This window comes from Rissa tridactyla, chromosome 3 (genome assembly GCF_028500815.1).
Source record: "Rissa tridactyla isolate bRisTri1 chromosome 3, bRisTri1.patW.cur.20221130, whole genome shotgun sequence".
NCBI lineage: Eukaryota > Metazoa > Chordata > Aves > Charadriiformes > Laridae > Rissa > Rissa tridactyla.
In genome coordinates, this window is record NC_071468.1 from 13624230 (window position 1) to 13648823 (window position 24594).

General features: G+C 42.2%; 1 protein-coding gene and 1 long non-coding RNA gene across 6 annotated transcripts in view; one reads left to right on the forward strand and one right to left on the reverse strand.

The window, feature by feature from the left end:
• Positions 1–415: 415 nt before the first annotated feature.
• On the forward strand, positions 416–6466 carry LOC128907417 (uncharacterized). The gene is made up of 3 exons (XR_008465580.1): positions 416–1970; positions 3433–3747; positions 5434–6466. It is a non-coding gene; the product is annotated as an uncharacterized LOC128907417 (long non-coding RNA).
• A 403-nt stretch (positions 6467–6869) lies between these two features.
• The window catches only part of FOXN2 (forkhead box N2), a 38520-nt gene continuing 20795 nt past the window's right edge, over positions 6870–24594 (reverse strand). For 4 of the 5 annotated variants that reach the window (XM_054196270.1, XM_054196272.1, XM_054196271.1 and 1 more), the window contains 4 exons: positions 23096–23220; positions 18227–18291; positions 14091–14159; positions 6870–13617 (listed from right to left, as the gene is read on the reverse strand). In XM_054196270.1, coding sequence (XP_054052245.1) covers positions 13100–13617; positions 14091–14159; positions 18227–18291; positions 23096–23220 — 777 coding nt within the window. In that variant the 3' untranslated portion in view covers positions 6870–13099. The remainder of the gene's footprint in view (positions 13618–14090; positions 14160–18226; positions 18292–23095; positions 23221–24594) is intronic. The other variant, XM_054196275.1, reaches the window with a different exon arrangement.

Sequence of the window (24594 nt, forward strand, 5' to 3'; positions counted from 1 at the left end):
TCAGCTTCTCCACCATTCAGCCATCCTCCTTCAGAGATTGGTTAGATTGTGCTAATTATCTCCTATTTTCTTCTTCATTATCCTCAGATTTGCCAAACGTTTAAATGTGTATGTACCATCAGCACTCTTTAAGCAGAATCTGAAGATATCATAATAGGTGTGTTTGGTCCTGCCAGATCTCCAGCTAATGCAGGATTTTGTTTCTGAAAATTACTGGAAACAGATGTGTAAGGAAAAGAATAATAAGGCAAAAATGTGATGATACTTCACTGGTATATGCTGAGCATCTGGTGATTTGCAGGTTAAGGGCTTCCTGGTCTAGGATAGAGATCTAACAGCAAATTATTATTTTGGTTCAGTTTCCATGGTATCGTTTTTTTCCACTTGATTTCAGCATGGTGTCTTCATAGTGCTAGAGGTGCTAAATCATCATTTTCTTAGCTCCTTTTCTCTTTGTTTCCCATAAGTAGGAGTAGATAGTAGGTGCCTGTAATGGAAGCTAATCCTTTTCCTTAGTCTTGAGGCTTTGATGATGTGTGCTATTCTTTTGCTTATCACAGTAATGGAGTTGGCAAGCACTAAATATGATATGGTGGCCAGATTAATAAATATGTTTCTATCTCCACAGAAAGTCTTAATGTTGGAGGACATGTCACTGATCCATATTGCCAAGAACAGCGACTGCACATTTTTAGGAAGTCTAACAGGGGGAAAAAGCAAAACAAATAGTCGTCCAAATGATCTTGTTGCTGTTCTGCATGACTAGGAGAGCTTAAACAGCAATACTGGAATAAGAAATAAGGAAGCTCTAGTTTTTAACATTAGAGCCATGATAGACTACTCTTTCCGCTCCATTTTGTATTCCCTACAGAAGTTCTTAACAAAGTAAATGGAGTTTGCAATTGCCATTCAGCACACCAGGGTTAACAGCAACATACCTTGCATGATATGTCCTCACATGTCAGTGCATTAAATTTTATACTGGAAAATTATTAAAAACCTTTGCAATTGATTCTAAGTCTGTATTTTCAGGTTTGCATTTTCTAGGATATGTCTTTCATTAAATGTTAGATTGAAATGCTTTGAATATACTTTGCAAAACACAGTACTCCTGGTTTGTGCTGTGTTCAGAGATGCTTTTGTGATAAAATTTTCTCCTTGTATCTGGCGCTGTGAATGCTGGGAGAGAGGTTTCACAGCTGAAAGCTGGGAAAGGGAGCTGGGGGAATTACAGTGCCTAGTTGTAGCAGAATGAAGTGCTTTCCCACTGACAACAACAGTGTTTCTGGCTGGGCAGCTTGCATTCAGAGTGGAGGAATACAGAATTTATTTGCCTGCATCCATCTAGAACAGCAAGATCCAAATATACAGTTTGTACGGCATTTATCATAGGAGGTAACGCCAGTTTCTTAAAACACAAGCGGACAGAGTGGGTCAAAAGATGGGTGCTTTTACTGCTTAAAGGCTGTAAGGCTGAAAGCCGACTGCAGGATTTTTAGGCTCGTCATGAGGACAGCTCTACTTCAGTGTATTTTAAGCATCAGACCTGCCTCTTGTGTTTTAAAGTGGTCCTGTCTCTTACACAGTTTCTCATGGATCCTGGAGTCCCTCTAATGTTAGGAACATACGATGTTGTAATTTATCACCATTCCATGGTGGTACGTGGTGAACAGCTTGAGTCAAGGTTCCCCAAACATACAGGTAACAAAAGTTACGTGGCTTGGGTTTGGTTTTGTTTTTAACTTTCTCATAGGAAATTCTCAGATTCATCCTTTTGATTTGCCATTGCAGCTGCAGTGCTACCTCTCCTTCTTTCATCTGTGGAAAAAAAATGTCTTTATTGTGCTGTTTCCTCGCAAGCATTTTCTTAATACTCATCTCTCCCTAGAGAGCAAGGTTGTCCGGCTGCTGCACTGGGGAGGCGCACCATGCACGTTGCTGCAGCGTAATGCGTCCTCGTCAGTGACTCGGTGCGTAATTGCAGTGGACTGATCCTGTCATCAGAAGTGCAGAGCGAGAGAGGTCAAGTGAGAGCAATGCCAGGCAGTGTGAGGTGGTTGCCACAGGACGCCCCCCCCCAATACTCCCTTCTGCAAAGAGCACGCGTTAATGCAGCAGGACTTAATGCAAGCTAAAACATGCCGTGTTGAGCAAAGAAATCCCTTACAAGGGTCGTAGCATTTTTGCTTGTCTTGTTGGCTTTCATGGGGGAGAATGGAGAGCAGAGGACGTACAGTGGAACAGAGGCTGTCCATTTCTTATGTCTCTGCTCAGCAGCTAGTATAATAGGTGTTGAATTTTAGATGCTGTTTCAAGACAAATAATTTATTTAAGAATTACAGTGGTTGTTTTGATATGTTCTATTTTCAAGCTCGTTTATCCTCCCTTCCCTGCTCAAACAGTGCCTTCCCCTCTGTCCGATTAGTCAGAACTTGCACTCACATACCCTGTGAATAGGTGCAGCTAGAGAAATAAACAAATAATGTATTTTGAATCGTGCAGGATGTTTTCTGTGCTTTGGGAAAATAAACTTCATTGTCATCACTTATATGCGTACAAGTATTCACAACAAAAGGGTTTCTAAGATCCGGAAAAAATTTGAAAACGATTGGAAGGGAGCCATCTTCAGTCATCAGACTATCACAAGCAATGCATAAACCACATCCTCGCGAGCTGCAAACACCCTAAACTGGTGTTTTGTTTCTGTTATCTTAGCAACGGCAAGTATGAACGGCAGGATATGTGCTCACGATATGCGCTCGTTATTTCTCATGGTGACTCTGTAACAAAGCATTTGTTATATAAAACCTTTCACCTCTTTCAAAATCTGATTGCTCTGATAAAAAAAAGCCAAGTACACAAAACCAAAAATGCATACGCATGTACAGATATGCACTTCACAGAACAGTTTCTTTTAATTATTTGTAGTCTTCATTATCATAATTTCAGTGTTTCCCTAGCACTAACAAAGAGATGAAAACAAGTCTCTCTGTCTCTTGTGTTCCTCCCCAGCCCATAGGATAAATAGCTTGAGTCATCTATAGGGTGTGTGCATGGCCGGGGGAGTGGTGCCTTTGTGTAAAACGAAATTGCTGACAACGAGAAGATGGAAAAACTGAGCGGGCGGGTGCGTGTGATACTTCAGAGTTGACTTTGCAACTCACGTTCCCCTCGAGTGCAACACATAGCAGGCCTTGGTGCGAGAGCAGCAACTTCTGTAGCTTCACAGCAAATCCTTACTGCTGCTCGCTCTGTAAAACGGGCAAAACTTAGTAACAGCTGAAAAAGTTTGTGTTTCTTCCATTTTTTTTTTTTTTGAATGTGGAATTCTCCCTCTTCCAGGAAAATTAAACGTCTTCCCTAGCTCTGCCGTGTTTTGTTGAAGGTCTGTGCATCTTCTACAGTCTCATTTTCTTCTCTTCACACTTGCAGGGGCCATAGCTGAGAAACGTTGGCCCAGCTAAGACTGCCCGCACAGATTCTGCAGTCTTGCAGAGTTTGCTGGAGAAAGAAAAATAAAAGCAACGTTCATTGAATCCCGAGAGACAAATTGTCCAATTTCACAGAGAAAGATAAAAGACCGAATTGAGAAGGAGCGTTATGATGATTGTGCAGTGAGGAGTGGATGCTCTTTCACGTACACCAGTTGTGGACACAGACCTGCGAGCCTTTGAAAGAAGTCCTGACTCGCCCATGCGAGCAACATCAACACACCAGGAGCTGTTACCTGCAGCAAAGATGGCATAGGTTTGTCTTAATTTTCTCAAATCTCCAGGGACAGACACATGAGCAGAGAAAGGAGAGAGATCTGGCAGATTTACCAGTAGTTTAGGAAACATTTTAATCAGAACTATTCCTGTTCTCGAGCATTTTTATTTGTAAAATGATGGTGGCACCTCCAGAAGTAATTTGGACTTTTGGAATGAGTTAAAGCTAGGTCTCTGGTGCGGAAAGACTGTCCTGGAAAAAGAAGAGGGATGGAGGAGACGTGGGGCAGGGTTCCTCACTGAGACAGCGTGGGGAGAAGGCACAACATGCCATGCAGAAGGAGAAAGCCATAAATAGTTATTTGTACATCGCAAGCCCAGCGATGGGAAACATGAACTTGAAGCAGTGGAAGGGGGGATGACCCGGAGGACGGGGAGGCAGCAGGGGAGCATTACGATCAAACTGACTGCTGGAAAAAGTGCTTTGGCAGAGACAGGTTTGTCTTTGCGGATTAATATGAACTGGGAAGGAGAAACAGCATGAGGAGCAAAGCAGCGTTGGTCTTGAATCCTAACAATGGAAAGAAGAAGAATCTTAGGGGGGGATTACGATGCTGAGTATATTAGCATTTAAAAAATATGAATGGTCTGATTTTTATTTTTTTTCATTTTATTACATTTTATGGGGGTTTTGTGCAGTTCCAGTGGTTTTTTTGGGAGGGGTTTTTTTTTTTTTTTTTGTGTGGTTATGAAACTGACCAGTAAAAGCAGCATTATTTCAGCTGAGGGAAACATCACGTATCTTTAAGAAGCTAGCAGTGAACTTGAGTGCACTTACAGGGGCACGTCTAGTAATTAATCAAGGAATGACACAGTTGGTCAGAAATATTTTCTTTTTTAGTCAAATACGGGAATAGGCTTCCAGGCCTCTACACGTTAGAAAGAAATAAAATGTAGAAAACTATTTACAAAAAAAACCCCTCTGTAGGTCTGTATAATTATCTGCAAGTATTCTATGTCATAATTTAAAAGAGTTAAAGTTTTCCAGTATCAAAAAAATCCCTAAATTGCAAAATGACTGTAGTTTATTGGAATGGTTTTAGATAAGACGACAAGCTTCTTAACCTAGATGAAATGCAGCAAGAAGTAAGAGGACACATAATACTACTAAAAATTGAAGCTTAATTGTTATCTCCAGCTACACATCCACAAGCATTCATTCATCTGAAAACCAGCATTCCTTAGAGAGAAAGTAGGTGCAAGCCGGGAAAGAAAGGAAGATTCGCAGAATGACAATGCACTATTTTCCACCTCTAATTGCATCCCATATTTCTGTGCATAGATCAGCACTAAAATGAAATTTGGTATCACGATCTGCCCGGGGTGCTTACGCTTCTCCTCGTTAGGAGCCACTATATATGATAAATAAACCGGCAATGCCACCAGAAGCAGGGTATTTGCAAAAGTTGGACACCAACAAGTAGGGATTAACAACCACATCGGAAATAATGAGCCTTGACAGATCTAGGGTTAAATACTTTAAAATTAGATCCTGCTGAAAGCCGAATCTTGTTGCCTAGCAACGGCTGCATGGGATGCTGCTGTCACTCAGCGGATGCTTCTCGAGGGAGTTAACATTATGCTCGCAGAAAATGGGTTATGATTGGGTCAAGGTGACATCATGCAGCATGGCGCCATCGTTTTGTTTTGTTTTTTTTTTTTTAAGGTAGCGTTACAACACCATCACACTCGAGTTAATACCCAGAATTGTGTAGCCGCTCGGAGATTTAAGGCAACATCATCTCTTTTGAAACAGCTCAGCGCTGCCTACACCTTACCTGCCTGGCGGAAGGTCTCGCAGGGTCCGCGCCAAACAGCAGGTCGTTTCAGCCAGCACACACCAGAGTCAAACCCAACAGGTGGATTTTTCATCTTTTCAAATTGCTCAGAGACAAAAGGAAAAGCAAAATACGTGTAATTTGTGGAGGTCTGACTGCGTTTTCAGAGCATGGAGACCTCCACCAGCAGTTTGGAAAACACGCACAAAGCTCATGAGAGAGAATAAAATGTACCCTTACTGAAAATAACTGAAAATTTATCTTGCTAAGCTGATTTTAGCATTTAAAACAGCTACTGGATCTTAGTAAGAAACCAAGATACCAAGTTAATTAAATCAAAAAAAGCCTTTGAGGCATGAAATCTATTTTTAAAAGCGACGCTGTGTAAAGGTTGATACAGGCACCTACAGAGGATTTTCTGAACACCTGCCTGCCAACTGCAAAGCACATCAGCGCTTCTGAGGTTGGTCTGATAGGAACCAACTTGCATCTCCAGGCGTGAAAACACCCAAGTGCTTAACCCTGCACCTTTGGAATGGATACAGAAATTAGGTATTCAGTCCAATCTAGTGTGCTGCTCGTTAGGGCTCGGAAAGTCAAGATACTACAGAAACGGAGATTACGGCAACCAGCATAAACGCCACACTCAGGTAGATGTACGTAGTTTAGGAAACTGGTTGTCCTTCTCTGAAGTTTGAAAGAGCACAGACAAGTACTTGGTTGAGGGTAGTCATTCCCATGGCTCAAATGAAGCGTGACAATGGCAAACGTAGCATCTCCTATTAAGACATGAGGCAAAGATACCTTTGATCTGTCCCCACTGTTTTAAAGAAAAAACCCCTCAACCCTGTGGATAACTGCAAAATGAGCTGACGAGCAACATGCAGTGATGAAATACGTATCACAGCTCACAAATCTTGCCGTTCTTCCTTTATTTGGGCAGGCTGCATCAGAAGGGAGTTCCTGGTGAGCAGGAAGGTTACTAGGAGAGATCATGAAGAGTCCGGATCAGGACAGATATCATTAAATCAAGTTGCAGGGTACAAACTACCAACTTTTTTGGCTGACTGGGGCCTCACTGTTTGGCAGTGATGGGAAGAGGACAGAGACGTGGACATACTGGGTGATAACAGGATCAGTCGACTGTATGTGACCGTGGTAAAGGCCAGGACAAGCCTAGGACATACACGCAAGAGTGGTGCTGCAAAGTCCAGGAAGGGATTAAGGCCAGGTTACAAAAAGCATCAGTGTTCTACAAGAGTGCCTGTAACTCTTCTCATGCACGTGCCAGCAGGCCGAATTCAAACTGGAATTGACGTACAGACAAGTGGTTAAGAGGAGCGAAGATCATGTCTTCCAAACGAAAACCAAATAATCTTGGTTTGTTTAATAAGTCAAGAGCCTAAGGAGGGAAATGATTGCTTTTGTACTGATGCAATAGGAAAACAAACACTCTGATGTTTAACGACGAGCTGTTTAAACTAACACTGGCAGAGGGTAGTTAATAATCTTACGTTAGCTGGAAGTGTTTATAGCTGTAAAAGCAGGTGGCTTTCAGGAGAGCTTTCTGGAAGAAAAGGGAGAAAAAGAAACCCAGCTGATCTGAAGACACACACACACAAAAAAAAAAAAAAAGGATCAGACGGGATATTGCTTTGCTTTGCTGTCTCAGTCTTTACCTGTGAATGACTCTCACAGGTAAAAACAGGGAAGAGAGTTTCTATGTCCAAATACGCTGGGAAGCTTCACAGGAACACTGCTGGACTAACACTCACATGCGATTACCCTGAAGCACCCCAGGTCGTATATTTACTCAGACTGTGCAAACTAAGAACACTTCCAGCTATCTGGATGCTCAAGATCCCTGAAAAATATAACCGTATTCTGTGTCAAATTTAGACAGCCATTTTTTCAAAATAAATCTAATCCATTAAGTATTTCCTCAACAAATGTCCTTAAAATACAGCTGGTATAAGTGGGTAATTGCTTCAGTTAATGCTTTATTTTGAGAGTTATGGCTCCATACAGAGGGTAATTTCCAGCAAAGTCGTAACAGAGGAAAACACTCTTGGGAAATTTAACAACGAACTTAAGGCTCTCTTAGCACAATATAGCTAATAACAATTAGAAAGATATCATTAACATATGATACAAAGCTGTGATTTTGTCCAAACTAATTAGAACAGTTGTTCTTTTATCAGTGTATGAAGATGAACACTAAATCAAAGATATTAATAGCACATATATATTCTGTAATTTGCGATTTAACTATTATTCAATATGGTGATGAAGGCAAGTCTCTGCTAAAATCTACTGTATCACTTCGAGTATTGCAAAGGAAACTGTTGTATTTCCATCAGATCCTACAGTGATACTGGTAGGTTAAAAAAATAAAAATAGAAGGGATAGACTAACGTCTGCTTTTAAGAGAGAGAAGCGTCGTGTCATACCTTGTTTCCCTCTTCTGGTACTTCTGCCTCTCAGGCACCGGAAGGGTGCGTTTGTGTGCATGCACTCGAGGGGAAAGCTGGCCCGGAAAAGCGGGATGGGGAGTATTTAATTCCCGCTAGCCAAGAGGGGACTTCCATAATAAGGCCTTTCCGTAAGGCCTTATGTATAAAGACCCAAGAGACGCCGTAAATCATATCTAAAGAAAGTAAACGCTGAACAAAACACCAGACAAGATCTATGCAGCTTTTATCCAGGGACACATTTTTTTAAATTACCTGTCCTGTATTATGCTGTCGATCTTTGAGTATCATACAAGCAACTTGGCCGCAGCGATAGGGATACAGAACTGTAAATAATCACGGACGTTTCATCAGAAAAAGATTCGAGTTATTTCTGTTGAAACAAATGCTTTGCACAGGGCAAAAGGCACGCGGTAGTATTTCAGCAATTTCCAAGATGCCAAAACATTCCTGGAGGTCCAAGTTAAAAGGGTGAAGTTTTGGCCTTAGTAAGATGCTCTTCAAATATCATGGGCCAGCTGTGGATGAACCTGACCGTGAGCAAACCCTGCTGTGGATTGGTAGGGTTCTGTTACTGTACAGATGACTTCCACACGCGTGCAACAAGCCTTAACCAAGCCGAGACGTACAACAAATTACACATTTAGCTTTTTTACACTGACTCAGTCTTGTGGAAGAGATTTAAATGGCAAGGGAAGGGACTTGGAGCACCATCACAGACCAGGGTCTGTAGATAAAGAGAGAACACAGCGCTTTTCTGTTTGCAATGCTGTTTATTTTAGAAAAGCCCCTTTGATCATCTGAATGAAAAATGTGGGCAGAAAAGTCACAAATGTTATAAAACAAAGTTTATTCTGCAATATTTTGTCATAATGAATTGCATCTCTTTGGTAAAAATAAACTTTATAAACATTTTAATTAACAGAGATTAGCATACAAAAAACTAAACTTCTGTAAATTGTCTTTAAAACGGATAAAGGACTAAACTGGAGGAATAAGGGTTAGAATTGGTCACCTACTGGCAAAATTATTCTAAACAAACCCAAGGACATTGCTTATGCTACATTAGAAACAAGCTAACGGGAACGGTTTAAAAACAACTCTGGTTCATTTGATCAGAAAGCATTCTTACAATTCACTTTTAAATAAATAATAGTTACAATGACTTGGCAATTATAAAATGTTTTATATCACTATATGGCAGTAACATAATACTTTTAATTATGCACTTTTTAGTTTGAAGAAATGTACACTTATAAAACAGACTTGATAATGGCACTGGCAGTTAGGTGTGAAGAATGTGCTTTAAGATATAATGGCAGGTGCAACATTTAAATTATTCTACCTTTTTCTTTTCAATAAATATTTTGACTACACCGTTATTAACGTGTATGAGAGTACTTTGCTCTAACTGAAGCTTGTACTTACTTTTCAGGCTGATGAAAAGTTGCAAACCATACAACTTCCATTTTACAGTCGGATTTTAAAAACATTTGATGTGACTTTTGCAAAAGCAGTAATTTAGTATTGGAATCCGAAAGGCCAATACAGGTTGGTACAGTATTCACATCAGATTTATCCTCAGCAGAGCAGCCTCTCCCGCGTACATGAGTCTCATACACTTCTTCACTGTTTTTAAAGAATCGAATGTGGTTCATTAATACTTTTCTTGCCAAAATATATCCGAGTCAACCATTGGCATGAACGTTTTACATATGTCACTAAAAAAAAAAAAAACCAAAACAAAACCAAAACCAACCCAAAACCCAACAATCAAAATAACTTTTAATTATACTCCATTTATACTATATACACCAGGGTCTCTAACTGAGGTGGCAAACAAACCCAAACCCAATGCCAGGTACGTAAGTGAAAGGCGGGCTCTTCTCCCACTACCGAGAGGCTGCTCCGCACTCACCTGGCCGCCTTTGCCAGCCAAAACGCACGGGCAGAGGCGTGGGATGACGCGGTGGCACAGGTCAGGGGCACACATCGGCCACCTTCTCCTTCGCAAAGGGGAGACGGAAGGCGGCAAAGCGTGGAGAGCGCGGCCCTGCTTCCCCCCTTCCACAATTCCAGTTCTCCCAGGCTGAAAGCTGTGAGGATGGATGCAGCTTTCACCGTTAACTTCTAGTTAGTATGGTTTTATTGCTCGTTGCATATGGTAATTAAATGCATTGTTAGCATCCCAACCCCATCCCTTCAAGAAATGCTGAAGTCATTATCACCAACTTCAGGGTTAACAGCGGCACAGCCACACTCCTAATAAGTACTAACCTTCTCAAACTTTATCCAAGGCAAAAAAATAATTCAGAACCAAACCAAACCATGGAGCCAACTATGACCGCAATTTCTACAACACTTGGACCTCAATCCAGTTTTCCCTGGAAGCTACAGAGAAGCTGCAACCACCTTCAGTGGGAGGCGGGCAGCAGCCCTCTTCAACAGCGTGCAACAAAATCATGGCACCGAGCAAAATCCCTGATGGCTAACAATATTTCCGCATAGCTGAATCCTCGTTTTTCCGTTGACACAAACTCTGCCCTTTGCAGTTTTCCATCCAAGGTACAAAAGCGACCCATGAGCAAAAAAACCAGTTCCACCAAGCATTCGCATCTCCACATCCCAAAAATCCTAAGAACCACTGCATTGGTACTTAATTTTCCTTTAAATAGCGAGTTTTACCCCTACTATCCATCAGTAACACATCCGGTATCAGGCCTAATTGGCTAATGCACCACTTGTGATATCCAGAAGACATACACGTCTGCATGCACGTTGCCCTGTTACGGGTGTAGGCTAACGGGTGTTCACACACAAAGCAGGAACGCAGCAGAGTATTTTTCTTCCCTTTCAAGAAATTAAACAAATCACGCTTAAAACTGAAATAATTAGAAAAAGGGAAAAAAAAAAACCCAAAACCACTTTTTTTTTTTTTCCTCTCCTAGTGTTTGTGCTTTAAAACAAAACAAAAAAAAATGTTGGCTTTAAATTCCAAAACACAAAGAAGCTCAAATATTTCAGGCTTGATCCAACAGCCATTGAGTCAGCGGGAGCACCACCGTTGTCTTCAAGAGGCACTGGAAGAGGCCCTCAGAGCAACAGACCTTCAGCAGCATGGCTGTGTTCGTATTTAGAGTAGACAGTTTATGGCAGTATTCATGAAGAGACTGACAAATAAGGAAAAAAAAAAAAAAACACAATACAAAAAAAACCCCAAACCCCACACTGAGTGAAGAAAGGCCTCCAGATAGCCAGAAAAATACCCTGTCAGGGAAAGGTTAACTTTTGGCTCAATCCAGCACTGTTTTCAACAACCAGAACAGTAGACATTGGTTTCCTAGGTGGCTCTGCTCCTAATATTCAACCAGCCTGCCCAACACCTGCTGGAAGCAATAGCTTAACGTGTTAGCGAGAACATTTATGGCACATCATGCTACCTTTCTAAAACAGGAAAGATGACCTTTGATAGTTGTATACGATTCGGCAACATACTTAAGGCATCCTTATACTTACAGTACTGTTAAAACCCACTCTAACAGAACTGCTTACTCATTTTTGAACAGAAAACTTTAAAAAAAAAAAAAGCCGTCATCTACAAGAAGATGTAAGCAATCACCACTGATTTTAAAAAAAAAAAAAAAAAAGGGAAAAAAAAGTTCACCATACCACTAAAACATTTTTGGCCAAAGGATGTCTGGGAACTATAGAGAGATTCTTTTATTGCAAAAATGAGTTGTGAAGCATTTTCTTCCCTAAACAGAGAGGTCCTCCTGAGCTACGGTGTACGTCCAAAGGCTAAAGCCTCGCCTTGCCCATTAGATGCCCCGTATGCAGCAGAAGGCTGGTGGGACTCACACAGACAAGGCACAGTGATCTGGGAAACAAAAGGTACAGACAGCCCACGGGACACAAAACAACACGTGTTGAGGGGAAGGGACAAAAAAAAAAAACAACAAAAAACCAAAAAAAAAACCCAAGGCAATTCAGGGTTCACTGATCCAAAAGGAAGCTATTCTATTTTGTTTCAGATTATGGGGTAAGGCGTTCCGTTTTCAGCAGATGTTCACTACCTAAAGCTTCCACCTCGTCCATGTTGTCACCACCATCAACTGTGGCGTTCTTTTCCGCCCCTGAATGGGTACAGGGGAGCAGAAGGGTAGATGTTGCAGGACTGTGCAGGTACTACATGTTCAACAGTGGTGGTAACATGAGGACAACAGCAAACTTGGCAAGTGGCAGCTTTCACTGTTGGCTACATCCAGCTGGTGTGTACGCATGCGTGCATCTGCATGAAAAGGACACCACCACCCCCCGCCTCAAAAAAAGAGACAATTTGTCTTAAGATGAAAAAAACCCAACCCTGTTTTCCTTCAGGAATCTGACCTGCACACAACGTTTTTTGGGGGGGAAGAAGGGGGGAAAAAAAAGAAACCTGCTGGTGGTACCCACCTCAGCTCCTCCTTATCCCCAACTCTTCCAGGGGGCGCTTTGCATCTCGCTGAAGCAGCTCCTGGAGTGCTACAGATTTTCCACCACTGTGTCGGGCTGAAAACTGCAGCCACTTGGGAGCTGCTTCACCGGTGTTTCCACCAGAACCTGTCTCAGAACAGCAAAGAGAGGACAGGTAGGAGGCAACCGAGGCCAGGACCCTTTTTTCCCCCCCTTTCTTTCTTTTTTCTCCTCCTTTTTAATCCTTTACATGGAAGTCAGAGCCCTCAGACAGGGCAAAATTCACCTCTGCAGATGGGGCCAGCAGAGATCCACAATGTGCATCTGAATGAACATATCTCTGGGGAAAAAAAATAAAATCAACTATTAAAAAGAAAAAAAAAAGCGATCATCGAGAAGTATGCTTTCAGGTTTTCACAAGTCATGCATCTCTTCTAATTTGAGAAGATTAAATAATTTTTTTTCTTTTAGGCAGTGATTTAAAAATAAATGGCTAAATTATAGTTAGCGCCAAAAATAAAAAAGCAATGAGTCCTCTTATGGCTTTGATCTCCCTTGTGAAGGGTAAAAGTAGAAGAGTATTGCCACAATTAAAAAAAATATATGTATATATTCAACACTGACAAACACACTATTTTTTCCTTTGCTTGTGACAGTGGGTCTTTGCAGTACTTATTAAGGAACTCAAGCACGTTTGGATGCCAGCAAGGTGGAGCAGAGACCCCGCTGCTTCTTTCAACTCCTCATCGATTTCTTGACATAACTCCTTGAGTGCTTTGTTGCTAGGCTGACTTTCCTCAGAGGTATCTACACAAGGTTGCGATGCATAGCCACTGTCTCCAAGAGGATCATCTTCAGAGTCAACGTCTGTATCCACTTCGCTGTGAAATCCTTCGCTGCCATCGCTTCCGTCGTGGCTGGTCTTGGAGATAAATTCATAGACCTCGTCAAGGGAGGACAAGGAAGACACGCTGGACCTGGATGCGCAGCGCTGGGCGCCCATGCTGCTGGCACTGTAGTTGTGATCCTCCTTCGGATCGATGTTGGTGGCTGTGGAATCGTTTTCCTGCAGATTTATGGAACTGGGAGGATTGAATGCACTGCCATAACTCCTCTTCTTAGGTGTCTTCAGAGGCTGAGGTTTCTCACCTATTAAAAAAAAGATTGTCAGTAAGCAAATACTCTAATGAGATCACGTGCAAAATGAGCACGCTACAACTGGCTGACTGCAAAGCAAGCTGAACGTCAGCGTTTAAGAGTCATAATATCTTGTGCACATTCACTGTCATCCACAGAGGACAACAGTCTTCAGCTAATCACAACTAAGAGCTGGAGAAACAGAGAAGTAGCTAAGAAACCCTTCTCCCAGCTAGCATAAAGAGGGCAGGGGAAGAACTTTGCAGAAAAACAAAATTAACTGGGGGGGGGGTGTGAGGGGTGGGGGAAAGAAGGTGGTTCTCTAAAACTCTAATGCTTGCAGAAGGAATAATCAAACCAGGATTGCTTCCTGACTGCTCTTACTATTTGGAAACTAGACGATACTCATTTCCCAAAACTTTATAAAGAAAACATTTAGCTACTGGGTAGAGAAGAAAAAGCAGAGTAAAATGGCTCATGCTTACAGTCCAACATCCCTTGTTGAATGGAAGTATTTAACAGCATCATTGCAGTAGCAGCATCAATATCAGATTCTGTGAAGGAGAAGCAGCAAAACGTTAGATCTCAGGGAAGCCTGACAAAATGAGGTCCCTAGAACATACGAAGAATATATATCTGCATATATTGTCCTACGATAAGGAGACGGGGGGGGGGGGGAACGTACAAATTTAGACAGAGCAAGACTCTTATACAGTGCAAGCTGGTTACAGAACAGTCTCATATCTTAACTATGATATTCAAAAGCTGAATTCTCACATTGCACTTACCAAAGCTGAAGCCAAGAATCAGCAACATTAATAATGCACTCATACGACGACGCTGTTGCTATACTTATCAACAAGTAGCTTTTGTTTGTACCGGTTGAGAGATTATACATATGGCACAGCAAAGCACGGCAGCAGCTTCATACCCTGGCTATGTGCAGATGCAAGGCTGAGGGACGAAGGTGCCCGCTAACGCAGCACTAATTCGGCACACCTCCCTCCTCCAGCAGCAGTTTTCACACCAACAACAAGCCAAACAAAAGAAATGGAGAAGATGAGGGGAGAAAGGGCACTGAACTGAAAGCAGGAGGATCTAAATAGTAAACAGGCACTTTAAAAGCCTTAGGCAAACGGCGGCGCTTTTAGTGATGGTGGCAAACTCCATCCTTTGGCACGCAGAGTGGATTGCTTACATCTCAAAAAGGGCACCTTGAAGATATTATGGCAAAGAGTGACATTTCCAACCAGAGTCAGATGAAAAGGAAAAGAAACAAGCACACACTTTCCACTTGTTTCAGGACACACTCATGCGTTTTCCAAAAAAAAAAAAAAAACAAAAACAAAAAAAAAAAAAAAAACCAAAAAAAACCCCCAGGAAATCCAAGGTCTTGCTTTGCTCACTTCAGGTATGGATGATGGAAAGACAGGCTAAATAGTCTTCTCCTTATGCAGGAGAGAAATACGTAAGACTATATATATATACACATATGGTGGACTAACCAGGCAAAAGAGAAGCAGACAGACAGTGAGCTCTCACATCAAGAACCTTGGTGTCTCAGAGCAAGAGACCACATCCGAGGTGTGCATATGGATGGATGTGAGTGAGTGGAGACACGGGGCTGGAAGACAACGCGTGGAAGACGCCAGCAGTGAGCACAACAGGCTTTCAGTCCCGCTGAACTGGAACTGGGGTGGGAATTGCTGAAGTTGAAACACCAGCAATGTCATTTTTGATGGCATTTCTTCCCCCACCCCCCCATCTGTCAGTTTGGCTTCCTTATCTTATACAGTTTTCCCCAACGTCATCCCTGGTCAAGGAGGAATTTGAAGAAGGTGTCACCTTGGGAATGTTGTACCAACATGGAAAGGAGACTGAGCTGCTGCTTCCAACACAACTTATAAAACATACACATTCCCCCTTGTTTTCACTGTCATTTTAAAACCAGCACACTTCAAGGTCTATCCCCATTGCACTTATAAGACTTTTATTTTTAATTCTGTCTTGTCTTTCTTGGCAGCAATAGAGCCCCTGAATTTACAAGTCGTATGTATCTCACTGACAAAAAAGAAATTAAAAAAAAAGCATAGAGTTAACTTTCCTCCACTATCATAATCAGAAAGTGAAATATTCCCATTCCTTACTTGCTATCACAGACGTTTTATTTTAACATCTGATGTTGGTATATAAGCACCACCTTGTTAAAATGACAAGCAATTGGAGGCATTAATGCAACACAGAATTACTACCTGCAGATAGCGTTTCTGCATGTTAGTACCCTCAAAGAAACAGGAGAGACACTTCTGCAGCAACTTCTTAGCAGTGCTCCGTGTCACCATTGATGTGCTTTGGTTTCATTTGGCATTGCTCTCCTCAACAGAGCAGTATTTCCCAAATTTATCCTTCCCCAGCAGAATGGCTGAGGAAGCACATTATTACAAGGAATTCTTTCACCTGCACAATGACTGACCTACGCGACCCTGGGAACATTAATGATTTGCCTCTAATGCCAGGGAGATGCTGAAGAGGTTCACCAACATGCGGAAATTAAATGAGAGCAGATATATTTCATTATTTCAGCACCTTCGGTGTAGCAAAATGGAACAGTCAGCATCAGACTGGCAATCTCCAAACCAAAGAATCCTGTCAAAACAGGACACACCAGCAAAATCATTTAAGAGGAGGGGGATTTCTTGTATTCTCTAACAAGCCCTAAGAATCCCAGATCTAGCAGCCCTGCAGCAGCCAGACAAGGATGCTTCCTTGCCACCTGGGTACCGCCAGAAAACCTCTGTCTGGATGCGTGGTAATTATCACCTGCGGATAAGGCAGCTGTCTTTAAAAAAAAGAAAAACCTTGGTTTTGCTGCCTAACTGATGTTTCTGGTTTGTGGCCAAAAACTAAAAATCAAGCTTCTCACCTCAAAGCCTATCGCGCTAGCAAAACCGGAGAGCTAGACGTCTGCTGGGCTGCTCAGGTCCTGCTTCATCGGTGGCCATTTATTACCCTTTTGAAAGAGCTTTAGCAATACTCCTCTACAACAAATTAACACATGCTCACTTTGTCTCAGAATCAGCCCTTTAAAAAAAGTAAGCGTGATTCACTTTTCAGCACTTTTAAAAAAAATTACTATTTTTGATGAGGATAAGCCTTCAGGGGGTTAAACTTTGCTACTGAGGTACAAGACCTGTGCTCAACAGGCTTCTTCAAAAGAAATGCTGGGATACCCCAGCACGCTGTTTAGCCCCCTTTGGATACCAAGGCCCACAAAAAGGTTTTAAAATGAATAAAATTTTTCTAAAAGTACGTATGAGAAAATGAAGTAACCATCTTCTGTTCAACAGAAAAAACAAAAAAAAAAAAAAAGAGAAGAGGTTTCCATCTTAATTTTTTTTTATATTTTTTTTTCTTTAAATCCGAACATTGCCGGCTCTTTTTCCTCATGGAAAGCAAAAGTACAAAGCCACAGGACAGAACTATGGTCGGGTTTGACGCTCATTCCAACCTGTAAGAACAGATATACCCCAGTGGTCTGAGGAAGGGGACGCCAGAAAGACAGCAGTGCTGCTTCAGCAGGGATTCCCCCAATCATCTACAGACAACTACGTTTAACTTGCTAAACGGGGAAGTGTGTCCCGCTACGGGCTTCCTGCCATGGCTAGAAGAGATCACTCACCCGCAGTAATACCCTGAGCGTGACTTGGTGTAATCCAATCTTTCTCCACCAAGTTTTGATGACTACCGTTAAAATAACATTTACGCAACATAAAAGCTTTTGTTGTGGATGCGACTTGTTTTCTCCTGCACCTACTTCATTATTAGTGCAGGAAACACAGAGGGATGTAAACTTGATTGAGGACCAGCACTGCAGCCTACGGTATCAAGACCTGTATTTGGAGTCCACATATTAAATAAACCCAATAAACCCATCCTATCCCCCTCTCCCAAGAGTTAAAATGAAAATTTTGCCATTTTTAAGGCGGTACCTTAAACTAAACAGACATCATGAGGCTGTTCTGTTAACTGGGTTAATATCCAGAACTTGGGTCTTCCTCCATAACTGCGCTGGCAATAACACCGGCTGGTGCCCAATTTTTTGCCAAGTGAGTGAGAAGTACCACACAGCTGTGAAATACTCATCTGAAGTATACGCGTTGTTCCGCGTTCCCCTGCAAATCCTGTCATGCTCTCCCACCCACCTGTATCAAACAACCACCTTTAAGGCACTTCTGTGGCCACATCCCCATGTTTTATACATTAAAATTTGTTGCCTTTTGTTTTTGGTTCTTGGTAACCAATAAAACTGGTGTAGAGATTTGTAGCTTTGAGACTGGCTTTCTACTGAACTATTCATTTTTTAAGTAGGTCATATTTGGGAGTGTCTGCTAAATACCTTGCTGGCAGAACAAGATGGCCCCTATTACATCTTGAAATTAATTTTATGATTTAAATTTAATACACAAGTGGCTAATATAATGAGCATGGTTTCTGCTACATGAGTTTTTTCCATAATCTAGCAGACCCTTCAGAGCAGGTCCCCACACAACATCATCTGGGCTTCAGTACACGCTTGCAACTCAAACCAGGGGAGCAGAGCGAAAGAAAATTAAATGTTTACCTTTGAGAGACCGGCCATGGTTCTGCTGAAGGACTGAAGTTAGGTAGTGAGGGGACGCTGACCTACTGAAAAGAAATTCAACAGGTCAAAGCCAAGCCCAAATTAGCCAAATGATTTGTACAAAATATAGCAGACACAACACTATGATCATAGAAAGGTAAAACCAAAACCAACCCAAACACCAGAGTTTGGTGGACAAGCAATTTCTATTGCCCTCAGTAGATGGTTTGACACATTGGTTGATGGTTTACGTAGCACTGTAAGACATCATTAGCACTTGGAGAACACCTCGAAACACACGCTTTAAGCAAAAGTCTTGTTGGCAAGAGATGATAACTTCTGCAGATTTTATATACCCTCCTAAAGGCTGGATTTTAAATAGAGATAAGTGTTTTTTTAGTAAGTAAAACCTACATGTGAACAAGACATTAGCTTATATAGGGATGCTTGAAGCCCAGGAGCAACAGAATAGGTAAGGACCAGTTGTGTCCGTCCACTCTTCAAAACGGTGGCAGGAGATTAACAAAAACGAAAGGCAGTGTTGTGCGAAAAGCTAGGGAGGAAGAACAACAACAACAACAAAAAAAACCCCAAACCCAAACCAAGATATCTGCTGATTTTAAAGTTATCTGAAGCTGGGCTGTTTTGGTGATGCTGTCTGCTTTTTTGCATTACCAGACCAGCTTTGCACCTGGCAAAGTACCACTTAATACCCTACAGAATGCAGGGCAAGTTAAAGCTTTCACACAGTTTTCTGCCACGCACCCAGTCCTAATTAATCAGTTCATTATAAAGGTACTAGCAAACAGTTTGAAATAAATACAACAGAAATTGTACACAGCTATTAAAATTGCAGGAAACAGAGCAATAGGCATCTTTTATAGTATCGCTAGAAGAATTCAAAGGGGGGACGAGCAGAAGTTTCAAGCCCAACCTGTAACAACCACCTCACGGGATTAATGGGGTGACTTCTACCATTAAGGTATGTTTACCTTTTATAGTCATCATATTTAGGCAGCTTTAATTTCCAAAATAAGGCACAGCCACAAATCCTCCGAAAATCAAAAAGCTGCTAAGTGCTTAATATTTTTATTTTTTTTTTTAATTACTTATTGTCATGGTTTAACCCCAGCCAGCAACTAGAACCACACAGCCGCTTGGTCACATCCCCCCTTCTCTTCCCCAACAAGAAGTGGGGGGTGGGGGGATGTGGGTGAGAGAAAAAGGGGGTTAAAGGGAGGAAAAAACCTTGTGTGTTGAGATAAAGACAATTTAACAGAAACAGTAAGAGAAAAGGAAAAATAACAATAATAAAAGTGACACAGGTCACTCTCAGCACCCGGTGAACTGGCACCATCCCGAGCAGTGATTCTGGATTCTCGCCCCCCCCTTGCCCCAGCTAACTCCCACTTAAACACTTAGCATGACACCTATGGCATGGAATATTCCATTGGCCATTCCATCGTTCTGTCTGTGCTTCTATGGGAAGCTGAAAAAGTCCTTGAATATGGTAAACATCACTTAGCAACAACTAAAAACAATACGTATTATTGACATTCCTTCCACAGCAATCGCTGGAAAGAAAGTTAACTCCTTCCCTGCTGAAACCAGGACAGTTGTCCAGATCATTAACTAAAACCCAGACAATGACTTCAGTTTTTAAAATACCTTTTTAAAACTAAAATCTTACTACATTAGGTTGAATTTTGTCAAAAATATTTTTCTCTGGTCACTGGCCGGTGCTGTGGCTGCATACATCTCAACCACCCTGAGATCAGCTGCTCCGCACAGCTGTTAATGAGGGATGCCCATTTAATACTCTTGCTGCTCCAACTTGCTGTCCTATCACCTAAACTCAGCTGGCCAGTGCTAACAGCTCCATAGTTGGTATAGTGCAGGAGGAAAAAAAGAAAAATCAAAGCAAGGTGGCTTGAAATGCATCATCCGAGCTATGTAAGGAGCTCTTGCAGCACCGCAACCAAACAAAGCTAGTGAAACAGAGAGTAATATTTAAGCATCTCCCAACGTGGTAACCGAAGGGAAGAAGATCCAGTGGAGTTGAATGCAAAGATACGCAAAACTCGAGTTCACTGAGTGGTATGTTTTCTTCTGGAGGTGATGGAGCACAAAAGGAACAGATCCCAAAATGGGGGGAAAAAATAAAAATAATAAAAAAAAAAAGTCACAAGGAAAGCAATGGACCCATCCCAACATGTCTGGCTCTGCAGTCTGCAGGTAAGAGATGCTAAACATCTTCATCCGTTCGTCTGAGCTCAGATCCTTCAAGAGTCATATCCACGTAGAGCTTTCCTACAGCAAGTTAATGCTTAGTATTGATTAAGACAAGCTATGCATATGCATAAGGTATTTGCAAGATGAGGACCACGGCAGTCCCCAGAGCCCGGGGATGTAATACATGTAGTACCAGACACAGAATGCAGCTAGGGGCCTTGCACAGACTTGTTGAACAAGCTGTGCAGGAATAAAACGCACCAGTGATGCCAATCATCTATGATAATACAAGTTTCAGTGTAACTAGACACAGATTACAGTTTTGGAAAGCTTCTGCTCAAAGTAACACCTTAAATTTTATTTTTAAATGCCGCTGAATGATAGGTATATTCCCCGCGAACACACTGTAAAATAATTATGAACACAAGTCCTCCCACAGAAAAATTCAGAAACTCTCGCAGTCAAATTCAAGCATCACCCTGTAGTTAAATTTGGACAGTTTTTCCAGCCTTTCTCCAGCTGCACCTCCGGGCTTTCTCTTTCCCTCCACGCACAAGGCAGCCCCTTGGGGGGCCTTCCCCAAAGTAAAACCAGATTTTAAAGCTAACCCAAGAATTTTTCAACACAGAAGGGAAAAAATAAATCTGTTTTTCTGTGTATGACTGAAAGTCATACAAACGTTCTTTTATTATTAAAGGAAAATAAAGCAGCTTTCATTAGGGAGAAGTCGAGTATCTTGAAATGTTTTTATTTTGTTGCCTTCACACATACAAGCACTGCAAAATCCTTCACGTATTGAAGTCAGTGGGAATTTTGCCATGTGGCTTCATTAGGACCAGGATTTCCTTGTAATTGTGATTGTTGGCAAGTGTGACTAATCCTTCACTGAAGGAAAAAAAGTTGCTGAAAACAACAGCTTCAAATCGAAGTCCTGATCTTGTGAGTACTTCAGTGTTCAGATAAAATCTCTCCTTCCCTACACCTAATGTCAGTATGTTGTGTTTATACACGCTAGGTAAATCATACTTCAGTGCTTGTATCGTTGGACTCATCTTGAAGACCCTGGAGATATTAAAAGCTTAACAGGCCAAGGCTCTGACCGGCCGGCCCTAGGCCCAGTCTGTCTTGATCCTCTGCTCCTCTGGCTGGACAGACAACATCCAGAGGTCCCTTCCCACCTGGATTATTCAGTGACTCTCAATTTTAAAAGTTTGGCCGTGTTAACAAAGCTTTTGAGGATGAAACCTTCACTCGAGTTGTACTGAAAAAAAGAAGTCCGTGCCCTTACGTAGAAACAGTAACGCCTGTAAAAAATTATCATCTAGAGTCCAACTACAGTGCTTTCAACACCTTTGTTCCCATGAAACAAAGCCTGACAGTAGCACCAGCCATCTTGTATTTTCCAATTTGGCTTCAGGGTTATTTTAGTAATGCTCCCATTCCAGCAGAAAGCTGGAAAACAGGATACTTCTGCCTGGCTTGTTCAAAGCCAAGATGATGCAAGACGATCCTTGATCCTGGCTCAAGACAGCTGGAAGGTCAGAGACCACTTTTACATCTCATAGGTGACAAGCCCACCTGGAAGAGCCCATGCCAGGCATCCAGCCGCTGACAGACAGCTATTGCTTCCACGGGGGGCCCGCTCTCAGGGTCAATGCCCGTTGGACCCTTAGAAATGTCTGCTCAATGTTATCAGTTTTACATCCTGCTCCAGTAATCCCAGTTCCTCCTGTTTGTGAGGGAAACTCCTCGCTGTAAGGTTAAGGCGTAGGGGCAATGTGCAGAGACCTTAATTATCTCTTATCTCACTCAAATTCTTTGCTGAACTAGATAAAGCTGCCACGTGCCTACCTAACAACTGAGCTCACCAACAGCAACGTGTTCCTCTCCGCTTTCTGTCCTTCTTTTCTCCATCTCACCTCTACAGGCTGACCCAGCTGCCGTTCCACTTCCTCTACCGAGAACACATGATGTTGACTTCAAATTCTCCAAGATCTATTGCCTAATCTTAAAATGTGTCAGATGAGGAAGCCCTGATTTCAGAAGTCTTGCGCGCTCCACCTCAGAGTGTGTTTATGGTAAAAGGCTGTTCTTCCCATGCCCGCTGCAAAATGCTCTTAACAGCTTCAGAGGAAAACACCCCTTTTAGTGCATCCTCTATAAGCACTTCAGATTGTAGAAGTGTTGATTGTTTTTGACAACAGCACAGAATATATACAATTTATACCCAGATGAGTGACTTACAGGAGAAGACACACCTCTCCTTCCAAGCTAGCAGCACCAGGCACCCCAGATCAGTCCTGGTGTACAGTGCTTGAAGGAAGATTTTGCTCCAGTTCCCAGGACCGCCTCCAGAGAAATTGGGCTCACCAGTAAGCACCCAGCACAGCCTCAACCTTCTTTTAAACTGTCCCAGAGTTACGAAGATGCCTGGGACACAAACCCCAGATGTGCTATCTGGGAAGCCTGAGCTCGTTACATCTCACCGCCTCGTCTAGCCAGCCTCACCTAAGCCCCAGTCAAATTCGTCTCTTGCGTGGCAGCCGGTAACAACCCATCAACATCCGCATGGGCATTTCCTCTGCTGGGTGGAGTAACACAACTGTGCACCATGCTCAGATGAGAAAATTCGCCTACCTTGGTGGTGACGCCGGTGGAGTATAAAAGGCAAGTGCTGAGGGAAACGGCTGCTTTTTCAGTGCTTGGACAAGGTTAGGTTTATATTCTGGGTCAACGCACCACAATGAACCTTTTCCATTCACCTGCAAGAAAAAAGTACTGCAAATTAGAAAAATCCAGGGCCCAGGCTGTTACGGTGATTTCTAATTTAATATTCCCAAAATGCAGCACAGTGTAATGATGTAGGCATCCACCGCGGGACAGCTGATGTACATCATCCTCAGGCAGCTCCGTCACCTGCATGGAAAGCAGACACTCCTAAACTGAGCATATGGTCCCAAGACCCTCGACATACAGGACGGAAGCACCCACCTTGCAGTTTGAGAGAGCATCTCCAAAGCCCCCTCTAAAGCCCCATTTCCATTCATGTTCATTCCACGTTCATGTCCGTTCACTGAAAGCTGTAAGCCTAACTTAAACACTTGTTAAATACAGCTGTGAATTTAAGCGTCTGTCCAAGCATCAGTGAATTGATCAGAAGTCTTTCGATTAACAGGTTTCTAAGTAAGAAACCAAAGTGCCTTTCCTTTTGCTTAGGTACAGCCACATATGCATTTAACTTTACCCCGTCAAAGCAACTTGCTGGATAACCCAGCTACAAAACGGATTATTCCCACTTTTTCCAAAAACCTGAAAACCTAATTTATATATTTTTGGTGCACCTAACAAAGTAAGCACTACTGTGCTAGACATACTTGACATTGAATTTGATATGCCAAAAGTTAAGCAAGATAAAGCACGTCCTGCTCCTCTGAAGGGTTTCTTCACATATTTACCATATAAAGAAAAAAAGCTATTTTTTAAGCCTGCTAGTTCTTGCAACATAAAGAGGAAAATTAACAGGTAAAGTTAAAAAAAATTCTATAATCACTGACCTGATAGATCAGCTAACAGCTTTACAGGTAGCGGTGCCAGGATTTTTGGGGGGAAAAATGTTACAGGGGTGGTCATGCACATAGCAGAAGGACGGGGCACATCTACACCTGAATGGGAAGATCCTTCTATGGGATTTTTTGGGGAAAAGTCTCAGAGCGAAAACCCAAGCTTCGTGAGCACCTCCTGCGAGCCCACAGAGGCCAGCTGGCCTCCTCCTGCCAGTACCAAGGGGTTATGAATACCGTTTTATGGATGGATACTCCATGAATTAAGAATGAAAGGGACCCACAAAGCATGTGAGTCCATAGTCCTATTTAAGTAATGGCACTTTTCCTGAAAAGAGGAAGTATTTTGCTATCAATAGTGAAAAATCAAATCAGGGAGAGCTCCAGCTGAGAAACAGAGGGATGCTGCTCCATAATTTTAGTTGAAGCCACTGCGTTTCATAAAGATCTCTGAGCTGCAGCATCTCTCAGAGATATTTTTTTTTACCTGAATCCTTCTTATACTGACCTTTTCATGCTAAAACTGAGCACAGCCTGCAAGATACCTATCAGGAAGCTTACCTTTAATTAAGCAGA